Source organism: Calidris pugnax, unplaced genomic scaffold (genome assembly GCF_001431845.1).
Source record: "Calidris pugnax isolate Ruff unplaced genomic scaffold, ASM143184v1 scaffold171, whole genome shotgun sequence".
Taxonomy (NCBI): Eukaryota; Metazoa; Chordata; class Aves; order Charadriiformes; family Scolopacidae; genus Calidris; species Calidris pugnax.
In genome coordinates this window covers 758276-775909 of record NW_015091064.1, presented here as the reverse complement: position 1 = coordinate 775909, position 17634 = coordinate 758276, and the positions used below count along the sequence as shown (strand labels likewise).

Sequence of the window (17634 nt, the reverse complement as noted above, 5' to 3'; positions counted from 1 at the left end):
AGATTTCTGAAATGAAGTTATTAATTCCACAAAATGGGAACTTTATTTAAATTGTAGTAGTATGGCGTGATTGTAAAATAGCCTCATGCTGCAACTATAAAATAAATATATTTATTCTGCAGTGTTAGAAATATGTACAGTATTTCAGTGAATATCATTTGGCTAAATTAAGAAAATAACATTCAGGGAAACAAACAAATAAGAGATCATGTTGAAAGAGGCAAAGATTTTTCTCAAGTTTTAATATATTTCCTAGTAATAATTAAAAAACAATGAAGAGAATTACGTTGCAAACTATATCGGAGAGTAGGTTTTTATGTAGCAGGTAGTCAATCAGCTATGAAGTGCATATTTTACAGATTGGATTGGGTAGGTGGCATCATGATTTATAAAATTATCATCAAATGACAGTTATTGATGAAGCCTCTCCCATCTAAAATGTAGAATTGCCTGATAGAAATTGAACAATATCAGAATGACCGATAACATAAGATAGGGGCAGTGACTGCACATTAATTATCTTAAGATAGTAAGGTAATGGAAACCATTTGCTATGCAAGGCATGGTGTGGCCTGGGCTGAGATCAATAGCAATTTCTTTCTTATGTGCATTCCACTTCACTGGTTTCATTCCATTGTGGAAACAGTTAAGGTGCTGCCTTGACCATAATTCAATACAAAAGAAAAAAAAAATAATAAAAGAGAACAGACTAAAGGTTACCTTTAGAATACCTTTTAGTTTATGGGATTATCATGGTGATGGTGTGTTTATATTACCACACCCCTCTTCAATGTGTCTACATCTGTACATGTAGGGCTGTGTTGTATATAAAGTGTTCAATACCTCCTGAGACTCATTGAACACCCCTGATTCCCATTGACTTTAGTGGAAGTTGAGGACGTGGTATTTCATGGGAGATGCTAAACAGGGACTGGGTTCATCTTATATTTGTTGTAAAAATATTTGGTTTCCTTTCTCCAACTGAGATGGTGGGCATTTTTCTCCTTTTTGTAAATCCCTGTTTTGAAAGAGAAATACCCTAAGATCTGCCTGTGACAGTCAGGTAGGCAGACAATATCTTGGTCCCAGCAAAGTTTTGATTGGTTTTTACAAGTCTGAAAGAAAAGTAATGACCAGTCTTTTAGAAAAGCATGGGAATTTCTGGTGTCAAACGCTTTTCTGAAATGTATTTTAGTGAAGTTTTGTTTTTTTTAAACACAAATATACGGTCCAGTGAGCACTCTAGTAAATTAGCATATTTGGGGAAGACAACTTTAGTTAGTTAGTGTATAACTGCATAGCCACGTGGATAGTGTGCTAAATGTTGTTCACAAATGACCTATTTTAGGTACTTTTCCCTTTGAATATATATCTCTAATAAAACCACAGAAAACATGGCAAAGCAATATTAATTTTTGGAGAGCTTTTTAGCTCTGGTGTTTTCTGGCCTTTCCAATCTATGAATGCCTGGGAAAGCATTTATGGATATAGATCTGCTGTATCTAAAAAGACTACATAATTTCTGGCAGTAACAAAATTATGGACTTCCTATTTTAGTAAATTTTAGAGCTTCTTTGAACCATCTTATCTTTTAGGAGCTGCAGGCTGAATTGATAATGGGCCCAAACCGCAGCCAGGGCCTAAATATTGTGGTAGTTTGGACCAAGAAACTTTGTGGAATGGATTGTTCTATGATTTTTTAATAAAGGAAGAAAGAAAAAATTATTCCTTCCTTACTTTAAAAAACATAGGAAACATTCTGGTAGTTGTTGAGAGAGGACACTTTAAGACCGTTGCTTATATTATTTGTTCTCAACTCACTCATTATCTTCCAGATGCTCCTGGAAGAGGTACTGACAAAGATATATGACACAGTTGAGTGGAACCTTTTTGGGTACACAAGTTTACAGTCAGAACTACCTCCTGGCTTCAGGAGTTCTGCTTTCAGAGATCACTGAAATAACAGTTAAGGGATCACTAACCATTTTTTTCCCTGCCATTTAAAGCCTTCTAAAGAGGCTTTCTTCCAAAATTTATGAATTTTAAAACCTTTTGAGGCCTTTGACAACACTCACTCAGGCAATACTCCCATTGTGTCAAAGAGTAAAGAAAGGTTACAGAGTTAAATAAAACTATGCAATATTTCTCCCAATAAGCAGAAAAGAATTTACGAAAGAGTATGCAGTGTTTTGTATAAAGTTGTGGAAGGTTTACTCAAATGTCTTCCATTAAAAGCAATGGGAAATTGTGCAAATACAATTTTATGCAAGTTTTTAAATCATTAAGAATAATATACAGCATCTTTTCTGACTCATTAGACCATAAAGGCTCTTAAGGATCTGATACATGCCATAACTTTAAAGCAGAGACTTGAATACAGAGGAGGATTTGCTTGACACTGTAGGTTGTAAGTGTCCGGATCCTCAGCTGTTGTAAATTAAAATACCTTTGTTGACTTCGATGGAGTTCTGACAATGTGGAGTAGCTAAAGCTCCTCTAGTTTAGAGTCTCTAAAAAGCCATTATGGTCTATTAATCATCTACATTTTTGGCAGTCCTTGAATATTGTTATATTTACATTATTTATATTTCATTTACATTCCTTATTCACTTATCTAATACTTTTACACATCCCAAAGTACTTGACATGAAGAGTTGCTTAGAGTTGTGTATGTATGTAGCTGTGGGCTTGCTGTTCTAGTGGTCTCAGCACAGGCCTATCTGGCAGGAATTCAGATCCCTCCTCTGACATTTGCTCCTTCTGTGGCCTTGGATTTAACTTCTTGATCTCTTTGTTTCAATTTCCTGACATACAAGGTTGTAGTATTTCCAGGAGTGTTGTGATAACTGTATAGCACTTTGGAGATAGATTTGTATGTGTATTTGTTGTTAAAGAGTGTGAAACAGCGAACCATGTTCTACGGTCAACATGTAGGTTAAGTAAAATAAAACTTTCATAATTAGGGATTCCATTTGCAAGAGACAAAGTTTAAATATCATACTAAAATTTAAGAATGGATTTAAGACCTGGAGAGTCATTACAGTGAGCTAAAGAATTTTTCTAAAATGAAGGTGTTTTGGAAGAACTTGGAATGTAAAAATATATGTACTTTTATGATATAGATATAAAGCTACCAGGGAGAAATCAAGGAAAAATAAGTCCACAACTGATTGTGAACTCTGGATTGTATTGGTTCATGCTGAAAAAAAATGGGTTGTATGTGAAGTTCTGCAAGTACTGAAATTTCCACTGATTGTACCAAGGGTTGGATTTGCTGAAGCTGGGATGGAATTTAATGTAAGAAAGACCTAATGGAAAACAGATAGCAAAATCTTATTTTCCAGAGATGAAAGCATAAATACTGAAGCAGAGTAACAAGAGCAGTGTAAAATAGTTAAATGAGGATAGCTCAGATTGGGTATTGAAAGGAGGATGGACAAAAAAAATGGAAGGGGGAATGTTGTTTATCTTGAGCCAAAATGGTAGAGTGTCCTGAATTATATTCCTTTAATACTAATATGAAAATCAACAATAGTCTCCAAAATCTGGCAACTATGTTCAAGGTGCTAAGATGTAATTTGTATCATGTGCTGGGCTGGAACGGTAGGGATGTTATTTTACAGATGTTCTGTATAAAGGAAACAGGTTGATGAAGTATGTGAGAAAGTTCTAGTTCAGGATTAATCTCACCAGCAGTTCCACTTCATTATTGGCAGAAAACTTTATTTTGTTGAAAAAACGTCTATTTAGACTTTTCATTGATCTGTAGACAGAAGATCCAACAACATTCTAAAAGATCGTTAACCTTTTAGCATATGAATATTCAAGCATTATGCATACATGCACAGCAAGTGATACTTCCAGTAATTCTGACTACAATGTTTACCCCACCATAATTTATTGAAAAGAAAGGACCATCTACATAATTTCTACCACTTCATAAAGAATTTAAAGAAAACAAGAGTGGTCTCCTTAGTGAGCCTTGGAAAAGGGATTTATTTGTGCTGAATCGTTGAATCATTATGCTAAAGAGCTGGGTTTGCTGCTCTCAGGTCATGGAACTTCTCTGACAGTACGTTTGCAGACCTTAATACATGAGACAAATAAGAACGTAAAGAAGGGAAACTCCAACTGAACAGTTTCCAAATGACCTTAAACCCTTGAGCTGATGCTTGCCAGATGAACATTGATTGACAGTGGTATGGCTTTGCTATAAAAAGGTCACTTTCCAATCACGGTGAATGGATATTGCTGGGATCATAGGAGCCTCCAGTCTGAAAAGAAGATAACGGGATAAAAGTGACAGAACTGTATTAAGAAGTAGAAGGTGGTTTTTTTTTCTTCTAGTTTTCATATGAACATTTACCAAAGAGTAAATGACATGATTAAATGAACCTTCTTATAGAAATATGAAAAGCATCATTCACTTGACACATTTGTTGTAAATTATAGATCCCTCAAGAACAGAAAAGAAAGAAAGCAAATGTCCTACCCCTGGGTGTGATGGAACTGGCCATGTAACGGGGCTTTACCCCCATCACCGCAGTTTGTCAGGATGCCCACACAAAGATAGGGTCCCTCCAGAAAGTAAGTTCACATTGTTTCATGGAAACCGGGGATAAAACTACAAAGATTTTTCTAGCATGCTTTTTAAACCTTTTATTTAAAAAATTAATTTCATTTTTCAGTATGGTTTGTCTCAACTTAGTCAACTGTTCTGTGTTATTCTTTTTCTTTTATTCCATCATTTCCATTCTCTACTAACTTTTACACTAAAAGAACAACTTTTAAAGCTGTATTCTTTGATTTTTAGAATGCTAGGTTACTTTTAAATAGATGTATTCAATCAACAGAGAAAAAGGTTTCCAGAAGATGTGCACTGCTTTTACTCCTGCGTGCTGATGTCACATCAACTGTCCCTGTTGTCTTGTACAGGAGTAATTGTACTTGAAAAACTTGAAACCCCTTTCCTTTGTTGTTGTTGTGTCTTAAACATAGTTTACATCTAACATATCATTAGAATTAACAATTTGGCTATTTACTTAGTTACAGAGCTCGGGATTTTGAGCAAACATCCCCTGTCAGTCACATGGGTGGAATTTCCCGCCATGTCAGCGGATTCTCTGGGGAGGAGGTTCACCCATGTGAGCTCACGGACGTTCACCTGAAGGCTCCATTTCTGGAAGTCACTTCCTTGGCTGATAGAATTGGCATAGTTCTGGTGAAGCTAATTGCTCTAAGCTGATTTACAGCTAAGATCCAGTTCTCTTTCACACCAATTTTAAAACAGAGTTATTCCATCGAAGCCAACGGGCCTAAAATCCCTTCTGTCCATCAGCACTTAGAGACCTAATCTCAGTGGATTTACAACAGCCTAAAGGAAATGTCAAAGACAGTCAGGGCTAAAATGGTCCCCACTTTCCAAATGGAAAGTAGATTCTGAAGAATAGGAAAGCAGGAGATCAGCACACCCAAGAGTGGTAGACAAAAAACGTCTCCTCTCTCATGGTAGAGTGGCTTCTTCCAGAAGTAACGTCATGACTAAGTGCTTTAGGAAGCTTTGCTGTAGCTTGGTTGAGCTCTGAATACAGTAGAACAAATAGAGTAATTTCTCTGCTTTGCAAGACGCTGTAATTTTCTGAAACACCAATATTTATTTGGTTGCTCAAAGTTTTCTCATTTTTACAAATGGTAAATAAAAAGCTCTTTAGAAGACTTTGTAAATCAAAGAAGAATATAGCTTTAAACTGTTTGCATGCTCTTGTACCTACTAAAATGAAAAAGGTGAGCTCATCCTTTTATTTTTTTCCTGTGATGTTGGCCTTGTGAAGCATGTTTCAAGAACAGCTTTGAATAGTAGGAATTTCAGAGTTAAGCTTTTGCATCTATACACATTTTAGTACACTGATGATGGGGTGATCATGGTGGTTATCTTTTAATCAGTTTATGTGGTTAAATTCTCAAGTCTCTGAGCAGCTTTTATTCAGTTCTTAACTCAGTCAAGGAATTCACTGGTTTTATTAGATCTTTTTTTGAGTGAGAACTAAATACAGGCTTCCAGAATAGTTCTTGTATGAGAAAACCAGAGCTTTGCAAGGGCTGGATGGCCTTTTTCCTCAGAGGGATGTACTGCCATCAAGCTCCGAGACATGGATTCAGATATGTCTCACATCATACAAAACTCTTTAATGTTATCAAAAAGTTCTTGATAATTTGGCACTTCATAGCATGAACTTTATGATTTAGAGGAGTACTGCTTTGAGCAGCCTTGGGAGTAAGTTTTCCACCAAGCTTGCAATGGATGTAGATGTAAATCAGTTTACTTGCTTAAGCTTGTACCACTTATTTCTTTTTTACACAGTTTTGTTTGGTTTTTTTCTGCCATCCCTCAATTTTTTAAGTGCTTATTTTTAGTTTTTAGCCTTTTGAAAAAATTTTCTAGCCATTGCAATTTTCACATCTGTAGAGAATACAAGTAAAAATTGAAGAACCAATTCTGCTTGTCATATAGATATGAATGATATATCTATGTGGAAGTGGGCAGAACTGGCCCCTAGCTCAATTGGGCTGTCTTATAGTTAGGGTTAAATTCTGTTCAGGGTTGTACTGAGGTGTGTTTCAAATAATTCAGTGTTCTACCAGTATAACTTGAGAGCAGATTTTCAGCTCTTGAGTTGGATACTGTGTGTATAAAGCTATGCATTATGAATGCATACATTTCCTGAAAGAATTTTTCAAGCCCGTAATTTTGTATTGGATCGTTGCTAGCTCACACTTCACTGTTGAGCTGATCTTTGCTCAGTGTTTTTGTATGAAGAAGATGTTGGAAGTCTTCTGCTTCACCGTTGCACCAGAGATGCATTTGTTTATAGGTTCTGTGACCTTCATAACTTTCACTGTTGCCCTGTGTTAATGAGCATAGGGTCACGATACTTATTTCCCTCATCAGGCTTTATTGGCTATGTGTGTCACGTGTACTTTGAGGAATGCTGGTTGTTAATGAATCCTGCTTTGTTTTAAAATGGTTTCATATATACTGGGATTTGATTTTTTTTTTCTTGTTTTCATACTCTGCTGTTTTCTCTTACTCTCCTTGTCAAGTTCTTGCCATGCATGAAAATGTTCTTAAGTGTCCTACACCAGGCTGCACAGGCCGGGGCCACGTAAATAGCAACAGGAATTCCCACCGAAGGTAAGGATGCCGTCGCTGGACGCCAGTCTAGAGGGAACGGTGCCTCCGAACTGCAGCCCTTCTAGCAGTCCATTGGCGGGGGGGTGTGAGTGTGTGTGTGTGTGTGTCGTTCTGTTCTTGAGATTGACAGATGGTGCTTCGTGTGCTTTATCCATTTTAAAGAGTAACATTTATTCATGTATTTTCTGAGGAGGACGAGAGTGCGTTTGCTTCAGTATGGATGGATTGATCCACAGAAGACGTTTTAAGCATCCTTTAGCTTTTGGGGTGGATTTTTTTTCCATTTGGTTTTGATATTAGCTGAACAGCAGTGGTACGAGACGAATGGTGTGACTCCTTACGGGTATGTCGCAGGGAGAAGGAAGAGTCTGCCAACATCAGCAGGACTAGGGCAGAGTTCTTGTTCTCACACTTCACTCTCTTCAGGGATTATTTTATACCGCATGACAAAATCCAACCTACTCCAAAAAATTATTTAATACACGAGAAACGGCATTTTAAGTACACAGACATTCTAAGAGGTAGCTTTTCTACTGACCACAGTCTCAACCCCAAGGTACTTATGCAGCTAAAACTGAATGAGAATTTTGCCTGTTTCAGAAACATTCTGAAAATGTCTCATTAAATTTAAAAATGAGAAGCCAGAAATGTTAATGTAAATATTCTAGCCTAACAAAAGATGATCAAGAGAAAAAGCAACTTTTCCAGTTTTCTAAGATTAGTAGTAGATTCTTATAGAAGGGATGTCATTGCCTATTAAATTCTGTCAAGTGACAAATACCGTGCTTTCTAGTACATGCCATAATTTTCCCACAGAACAACAAGATCTTGCTTATTTCTTTACAATTTTGAAAATAATCCAGAAAATGTGGGTAAGAGGGTAAAAGGAACCAGGTTCCTATTATTGAATTCCTTTTTTCCTGTTAATTGTAGGATGGAGGCTTAAGGGACCACACAGGTACTAGATGTTCAGTCTCATCAAGCTCTGGGTTACTAGAGCCCCTCATATTAGCTGCTTGTCTCCCAGGAGACTCTTGTGGGTACCAACCCATCTGCAATAAGCTCTGGTACCCCTTTCTTCTCTGCAGTGATGCTGCCAGTAGACGCAGCAAAAAGCTCTGAGAAGGCTTTATGGGAATTACTGCTGCTTGAAGCAGCATTCACTTCTGGTTGAATATCTGCTAGAATATTTGAGGTGTCTGAAGAAGAGCATGTCAGTGGAGCGCAGCTGCCCTCTGGCACACTCCAAAACCGCATAGAGCCCCCCTCATCCCTCTGCAGAAGTAGGGCAGCGAGGGAGGGCTGGGGGGAGCAGTCTGCAGTCTGTGCTCGCCTCTTTCTGCAGCTTTTGGGGCATTTTGCTCTGCTTCACCTTTTTTTTTTTTTTTTTTTTTTTTTTTAACTCTTTTCCCCCCCCCTTGTTTCCTGTAGAGAAGGGAACATCTGGGAATGCACTGATTTGCTTTTTCATTTTAATTCCTTTTCTTGTGGAGAACACAGAGAGCTGCGGTCACATAAGCAGGCAATAGACTATGACAAGGAAAGGACCCCCTCCATTGTTAGGTCACAGGTTTTTACAGCTTCACTAAGAGCACCATCTGCTGGCATCAATATGGTTATTTTTCCCCGTTGTAAATCTTTTCCAGAAGAATCAGGCTTATTATTGTCACTTCAATAATAGCTCAGCATTTGCAAATTTAATTGAATTTCAATTCAAGTGCAGGAGTTCTTTTCATATTACATCATCTACTATTAGAAAACATACTTTAGTGGCTGAAATTCATGAACAAACACTAAGTATAACATAGTTGAGTTGCAGACTTAGAGACCCAAGGCCAAATTTTGCAATCATTTATATGCCTTGCAAAAAGATTGGAGTTAATGGAGCTGAATGAGGTGTGAAGCAGTGCAAGATTTGGCCTATATGGCGTTGTCATTTAATCATCTTCAGGAGCTATTTCATTGGCAACATTTGCAGATGCATAAAGGTCACAAATCTGCTAGCAGAGCTGCACAGTAGATTCCGGTTCATACTCTCCTCTCCTACTGGTATGTTCACTGGCTGACATCCATGAATAATCTACCCATGTACAGTCAGAGAAGAGCAGGTGTAAGATCTACCATGCAACTTTGGAAGTAGAAGAAAGGAAGTCTATCCTAGAGAAAACACATATGACAGAAAAGCTTTTAGAAACTCTTTTCCTTCAGATTCTTCCGAATGCTGGATAAGGAGGAGAAGGAGTAATTGGATCAGTGCTATAATGTGAAACTACGCAGGACAAGACAATTAAATTTCCTTTCTGTAATTGCAGCCTCTCTGGATGTCCTATTGCTGCAGCAGAGAAACTGGCTAAAGCTCAAGAGAAGCATCAGAACTGTGATGTGTCAAAATCAAACCAGGCATCAGATCGGGTTTTAAGGTATTAGAAATCACTATAATACTTATTATTATGCAGAATTCATCACACATTCACCTAATCTGAGCATTTATATTTATATACCTTGTATATACATATATATCTCCTTCAAAGAAGAGTTAGAATTAGGGCTTCTGGATCCAATTCTCACAGTGTATATTTCCCAATCAATTTTCTTGGGGGAGGGTTGGTAATTATTTTGGCAAATACATGTAAAGCTGAAAAGCTCATTTTTGTCTTAGGCATTGTTTGGTGTAAAGATGACTGCTGGAGTGCAAAGTCTAAGAACAATGTGAAAAAAGTTGGTATCTTTTGGGAATAAACTAATATTTACCGGTAAGTCTTGGTTTTTTCAGCAGGCTTTTACTAGTAAATATCAGTTTAAATTAAACCAGAAGCCCTATTTACACTACCAAACTGGTAGTACCTCTTTTGGCAGGACACTTGGAAAAATACCAGGTATAGATTTAATTCCAAAATAAGGTCAGGCTTAGTTCTTTGTCTGTGTTCCCCCACTCACTGCCAGGAAGGACGGAAAGAAAGAGAAATCATCCTAAATTTTCTTATGGGAAGGACCTTGAACCGATATGACATAATTATACACCTTATCTTCATCCATATAGGATTCTGCATTTATCCAAAGCCGTATCCAGCTTTGTGCTATTGTCTCCTCTTTTGAGTTATGTGGGTGGAAAAAATATTATTTCTAAGGAGCTGAAGTGTGAAGGATACATGTAAAGGAGCTAGACTTCTGCATGATTGTACCAGCCTTATGCTGATGATGCCCCAAGAGCTGCAGAATTTCTCCATGGATACTGTGATATCTGTGGGCTGGGATAGGTATTTACATTCCTCCCAGCTGCCTCGAAGAGCGTGGAGGAAGTGCCGCAACTTTAGTGCCCATAATTTCCTGCTTATCCTGTAGGTTTCTTTGAATTTATCTGTCTTCTAGATTTCAAATCTTATAGGGCTGCCTAAAGTGAAAGTTTTCTGCTGTAGTATCAACATCATTCTTTGAATATTCTCTTAAACTTCATCTAATCTTGATGGTCTTTTCAAAAACCAGTCTTTCCACAGAGCTAGGAGCACAGAATTATGGTTCACCTCTACAGAAGACTTTTTGTCATGCCTGTTGACTTTCTTTTCTTCTTCAGATTGTTTCTAATGGGCTTTGTCTTAACTGCGCCTGATTCAGATTGTACCATTTTTCATACAGCATCCCAGACAGTTCTCTTAGAGAACTGTCTTCAAAACCTATTAATAAAAACCACCCTTTGAGGGAATAACACACTTGATGGAAAAACAGATCAAAGATGCAGTGACTTTTACCACTGCTCATTAGAGGGGAGCCACTGAAGTCAGATGCCATACAAAGAAGGCAACTGCTCAAAAGCAGCATCCGGTTTGCTGGCAAACTCCCTAGGAAGTTGTGCTGCGATCTTAACTTTGCTTGTGAGCCTGCCCTGTGTTTCAGTTTTTATAGACAACTCAAATAATGCTTTCATCTTGTCTCCGGCTTCCCTTTTACCTTAAAGTCATTGAAGTATTTAAGATTAAGAACTTGGGAGCTATTTATAATATTTACATGCAGGCAACTGATGGGCAGACAGAGATGTTCTAAAAGTAAATCTTGAATATTTGTCTTCATCCCAGTTTCCATCCCGCCTGCATTTAAAATTTCTTACTTAAAAAGAAATCAAATTCATAGGACTTCTGCTCCACAGAAATTTTGGATTTGCATTGCATGTACAGGATATGAACTGCATTTTTTTAGCTAAATATAGGTTATCTTGAGACAAGATCAATATTATTCATATTAGCTCATTGTATAAATGGGCCGACTGTATTTTGTGAGGAAGAAGCATCTAAAGCAAGCATTCTTAAGTCAAAGGCAATAGTATGGCTAATTTGATTTCTTGGGTGTTCTTTACATAAGTATCCCAACTGAATTCTATGAAAATTAATTCATTCAGAAAAACATAATATTCAAAACCTATTTTCTTACTATTTATCACACTCCATTTTGTCAGTCAGCATGATGGTACTTCTGGTCTTGACTGAATTCATGTTCCTGTGAATGTTCCTTCCATTTCTTCTGGTTATAAATGCAGGAAAGAAAAAAAAAAAGAAAAAAAGAAAGACTTGATGATGTGATTCTTGATTCCAGCAGAAACACCTCAGGTGTGCTGTTCATCATCTTTACCTCCTGCTAAATGCAGTAGGTAGATATGCAGCACTGTGTAGCATTTGCATCCTGTGACCCAGTCATATAACACTTTCTTATTTAGGTCAGGTTTGCAGGGTCTGACCTTCATTTACCTGCTTTGAGAGCTGATGACTTCTGTGCCCACACGCAGAGGACAGCGTGACAGCGGAGGAGTTCACCGCAGCATTCTTTCACTGACATTCCACAAGTTTCTCCAGTGGCCAAATGCAAATACTCAGGGCTTCTCCTGGCTATCCTCCCTGATCCTAAACGAAAGAGAAATTTAGCTGATACAGCTTTATTCCGTGTTCATTCACAGGACCTTCCTTGAGGTGTGTACCTGTGTATCAGAAATTGCAGCTCCTGCCAGAACCTTGCATTTAAAGGCGAGCAGGATCTGTGAGGCAGCATCTCAAAGTCAACAGAGATTGTGAGATTCTCCTGTGTATTTCTCAAGATGAACATGGATTGTATATTGAGGGATGATACAGGACTAGCTCCTTTGGAAAGCATACAGGAAAACAGCATACAGCTCTGTTGAAAGAAATTCGTGGGAAACTCCATTAATTAAGTGGAGCTATTTTTCCTTTTTGACATTTAAAGGAATTTGTCCAAACTTCTTCTGTCAGTCTGCTTGCCCCTCTTTAATTCATCTCCCCAAAGAGAAAATGTTTGCTATGTGATGCAATTACATGGGTAAAGGGAAACCCTGAAGTATTTTAAAACAGAATTTTAAAATACTTTTAGCTATAGGATACGTTTAGTGCTATTAGAACTAATTTTGTCTAGGCTTTGTTCAAAAAAGTATATATTGTTTGTCTGCTGAAAATAACCAAACTAAGCAAATGCAGTAATATATTGCTGTCTCTTGAGTACAAGAAATAACTAAGATTTTCTAATCTGAACTATAAATTATGCACAAACACAGTAAACTGAACTGCATCTAACAAACTTTACATATCTTTAATTTCTAGGCCCATGTGCTTTGTTAAGCAATTGGAGATCCCTCAGTATGGCTACAGAAACAATGTCCCCACCACCACACCCCGCTCCAACTTGGCCAAGGAACTAGAGAAATACTCTAAGACTACGTTTGAATATAACAGTTATGACAACCATGCCTATGGCAAGAGAGCCATAGCTCCCAAGGTGCAATCCAGGGATATATCCCCCAAAGGATATGATGGTAGGAGGTGCACACTCTTATACATGAGAGACAAGTTTGCAGTTAATCATGTTGTTGTATATGTAAACATCATACAAATAAGACATGTTTTCATGTTCATATAGTATTATGAGGAATGCTGTCGTGTAATTTATTTTAAAGGCCTTTTTGAAAAGCGTTTTATACGGTGCTTGCTTCAGGATTGTTGCACTGTGAACATCTCCAGCTATTAAGCTCCTGGGATGTGTTGAGATTGCAATAAAAGCTAAGTAATAGAGCTAGTCTTTATGTTACTGTCTGGGGGACCTGGCCTCAAGGGTCACATTAGGATTCTCGCTTCCGTACGGTAGATCAAGTAACCCATAAAGATAACATACTTGCTCTGTGGGGATATGGAAGTAGAAAACCTGGATCTCATCACACTTCAGAAATCAGTGCTACTTAATGAGGCATTTATTCTCATTTTTTTTCCTCATGAATACACCTGTTGAATTATCTGGAAAACCTAACCTAAGTAGCATATTTAGGAGTAGGTTAAAAGTGGCTTTAGTTCAGGAGAAGACAATGGATGGGGTCTGTTAGGCAAGAGGATTGGATTTTTATTAGGGGAGAAAAATGAACTTCAGGATAAAGAATGAAGATTTGGATTGTGGCTTTTGAGACATCAGGAATTTTTCAGAGCAATACAATTATATGTATATATATATATATATAATGTGTGTGTGTATATATATATATAAAAAAACCCAAACTGTGCCTTTATCTTTCTTTTTTTTTTCAGTGTTAACAATATTTTTTTTGGTTAAAATATTTGATACCTCTCAATGACTACCATAGGAAATTTCAGGCAGGTGTCAGATTTTTGTTTAGGGAAACAGAAATAAATATACTAGATAGAACGATTTATGGTGTTGCCTGAGTACAGACTTTGACATTCAAAAGTAGGTAAATAGAGAAAGGGAAAATTGCTACAGCTCTTGCCTTCATATTTCTGATATTTCGGGTATTTTACTTTCTCATAGAATCAACAGGCATGTTCTTGCACTATAGTAATAGTATACTATTAGTGTAGTTTCTTTTCTCATGCACTCATCTTGCTTACCTGTATCAGAATAAGGGCTTGAACATTATTAAAGGTAAAGCTCTAACTCTAACTGTGGTCAGTAAACTAATGAGTGTATATTAACATAGGGTAAATGAGGTGTTAACTGTTGTGTACATGCTGCATCTACTCTTGCAGAAAGGAAATAACTACAGTATTGCTGGGGATTCTGTGGACATGCGCATTTTCAGATCAAATTACCGATGCTTAAGGCAACTGATGTATGTTTTTCTCATTTAGGGCCCCTTTTCAGCAAATAATTACAAACTCTGCTTTCTTTCCCAAATCACCAGAAGTAGAAAATACATGTAATGTTAAACACAAGTTTAACAGTGGCCTTAAATAATGAAAGGACAGGGTGATACAGGTCACTGTCTGTACGCACACTCACCAGTATAGCCTGTATCTGGGATAGTGTGGTGAGTAGGACTAAGGAAGTGATCATCCCCCTGTACTCGGCACTGGTGAGGCCCCACCTCGAGTACTGTGTCCAGTTCTGGGTCCCTCACAACAAGAAGGACATTAAGGTGCTGGAGCGGGTCCAGAGAAGGGTAACGGAGCTGGTGAGGGGTCTGGAGAACAAGTCTTATGAGGAGCGGCTGAGGTAGCTGGGGTTGTTCAGCCTGGAGGAGGCTGAGGGAAGACCTTCTCGCTCTCTACAACTACCTGAAAGGAGGGTGTAGAGAGGTGGGTCAGTCTCTTCTCCCAGGTAACAAGCAATAGGACAAAAGGAAACGACCTCAGGTTACACCAGGGGAGGTTTAGATTGGATATTAGGAAAAGTTTCCTCACCAAAAGGGTTATCAAGCACTGGAACAGGCTGCCCAGGGAACTGGTTGAGGGACCAGCCCTGGCGGTATTTAAAAGACAGATAGACATAGTGCTTACAAATACGGTTTTTGTCTGTGTTAGGTTGGCAGTTGGACTAGATGAACTTTAAGATCCCTTCCAACCTAGGTGATTCTATCATTCTGTTTCATCTTTGAAATGAATAGGAATTTTTCTTGGAGGTAAGACTGGGACTAGGTTGTTTCACTGCTCAGTAATCTGGGCCAGAGACGCCTGAGGGACGCTGAATACATGTGATTTCATGGTGGTAGAGCAAGTATATGTGGTTCTTGTGTACTCTGAACGGCTGAAGCCCATTCTAGATGGAGCAGGTTGTTTGCTAATTCTCAATGGATTTGTTGCATACTCCTGGCTCTGGAGCAGGCGAAATGTGCTGTACCTGGTTCCACACGATGTGTGTGCTGTTTGGCCAGACAGACATGCTGACGTGGTCCCAAAGATGGGACCTAATTTGTACCCTGTCAGTGATTTTCATGAAACCTTTAAGATCCACGTATCTTTGATGTTCCATAACCACTCCATTGTATTTGATTTAAATTGGCAAAGAGTTTCTGAAGTTCCTCAGGAACATCAGCTAAATCCATAGAACGATGAAGTGAAATCCTGGGCACGCTGAAATTGGTCAGAGTTTTGGCACTGCCTTTCAATGGGACAAGGATTTTGTTGACAGTTATTTTAAATAACTGAATATGAAGGAGATTTCAGCAAGAGGGTCTTAAGAGTCACTTTTTCTCAAGAAACTTTGCAATATTTCTCGGTGATTTCATATTTGTGTGTAAAAAAAAATACTAATTATTGTTACTAATGCCATTATGGAGGTACAGAGCGCACATCTGCTATGTATGTCAGCAAACACATTTATATACAAGCAGATTTAGTTCTGAAAGGTCATCCTGAAAAACCTGAAAGTAAGCTTAGGGTTTTGGGGAATCTTGCAAGTTAGCAGCACTTTAGTTTTTCCAACTATATAAGATGAGACAAATAGCCTATGGGTATGAAAAATTGATAACTTCATGTCTCAATCATTTTTTAATTGTAAGTTGGCACTGTATTTTCATCATCAGAGAAAGGGATTATATGTTCAGGAAGTGTATGGCTGTGAGTGACCTGAACATAAACAGCTCCTTCGGATTGTTTTCTTCATTTTTTTCCCCAGTAAGCTTTAGTAAAAACCAAACAGGAAATGGATACTTTGTTCTGTGGTGTAGGATGCTTTGAGAACACTTGTGTTTGTGGGCTTCTTTTTCCTCTGAAACCAGTTTCATAGTAAATTGCCTGTTGGGCTAATGATATATAGCAGTAGAGACTAGAACAGCTGGACACAGCAGGCAGAGGAGACAGCAACTCTTTCCGTTGCTCAGGTGATGACAGGAGCTCCTCGTATTCCACCAATAGTCCTAGGTCCTTCCATCAAAACACAGAGGAAGTGTTAGGAGTGGGATTCCTCTGAGGATATCTAGACTTTTATAATGTCAGCACCTACATCTGAGCTCATCACCCCTTTCAGATCCAAGGAGAAAGATAGACACTTCTCTGATTCAATTAATCTCCTCCTGAAGTGCTTATTTAGAACTGGTCAGGTGAATCATTGCCTGAAAATTCATTTTTCCACTACCTATATTGGAAGCCTATAATGATTAGGTCAGATATCTGAAGTTAGGTGAGATGAATCTCTTCTTGTACAAGTCAGAAAAAGGGTTGAAACTGTAATTAATTTACATAACACATTCAGTATTTTGGCAATACTGGGGTGAAGGTGCCTGGGCAGAATTTAATTCCACTCCAGATATTTTCCTTTTGTCTTTCATGTTGTTGTGATCTCTCCCACTCCTCTGTAGTTAATTAGCAAGAAGAGCCTGTGGACTTTGAGAGGTTCTTTGTAATCAATCAGCCCCTAGGCATGTCTGATGGGAGGACATTTTGGGTCTGCAGCTGGTTAGACTTGTGTCTGTTATTTTATGGGAAAGGTGTTCTCCATATTTGGTTTTACTCTGGGTCATGAAGAGTAGGTGGACTGTGGAGCTTCCAGAACCTGGTGCCACAGAGTTGGGTGGTGTATCAAGCAGATTTATCTGGTATTGAGACAATGCAGCTTTCCCCTCATTAGAGATCAACTTGATTTAGTTCATTATAAATTGATGATCTTTTTTTTTTCTGAAAAGTTAATGTGAAATGATCAGTCTGGGTTATGTGAATCATCTTAAAATGTACAGCTACAGTAAAGTTAAAATAACCATGGCCATTTCTCTCTGAGTGAGTTTTGCTAAAATTATTGGTAATCTAAAAGCTAATAATTGCGTAGCATGCTTATAGCATTTTACATCTTAAAAGTGTTTTGCAAGTGAATCACAACACAACTAAATTTTAGAAGCAACTTTCTATTTATAGGGAAAATGAATTTGAGGGATAATATAGTTTGACCAAGGCCACAGAGGAGTCCATATCAGAGCCTGCATGAGTTTCTGATGGTTAGTCCAATGTATAAAGCTGCCTCTTTCCCTCCCTTTCTATAGCACACGTTTTCATATATATAATTTCCCATGTAGTATGTCTCTTATGTCTGTCTAAATGTGACCTGCTATAACAAGACTAACATTTTTTGCAAGTGACAGAATTCTTATTTGTTCATGTGAATTTTGAAAGATATTTCTATTTTGACAAGTTCAGTGGTACAGGGTGCTTGCTGTGTTAACACAGTAGAAA

At 38.0% G+C, this 17634-nt stretch overlaps 1 protein-coding gene across 20 annotated transcripts in view; it reads left to right on the top strand.

Moving 5' to 3' along the window:
• MYT1L (myelin transcription factor 1-like) overlaps positions 1-17634 on the top strand; it is a 300708-nt gene that overhangs the window by 216114 nt on the left and 66960 nt on the right. For 17 of the 20 annotated variants that reach the window (XM_014956856.1, XM_014956860.1, XM_014956859.1 and 14 more), the window contains 4 exons: positions 4453-4587; positions 7102-7192; positions 9505-9612; positions 12790-13001. The exons of 2 other annotated variants lie outside the window; for them this stretch is intronic. In XM_014956856.1, coding sequence (XP_014812342.1) covers positions 4453-4587; positions 7102-7192; positions 9505-9612; positions 12790-13001 — 546 coding nt within the window. The remainder of the gene's footprint in view (positions 1-4452; positions 4588-7101; positions 7193-9504; positions 9613-12789; positions 13002-17634) is intronic. One more of the 20 variants, XM_014956871.1, reaches the window with a different exon arrangement.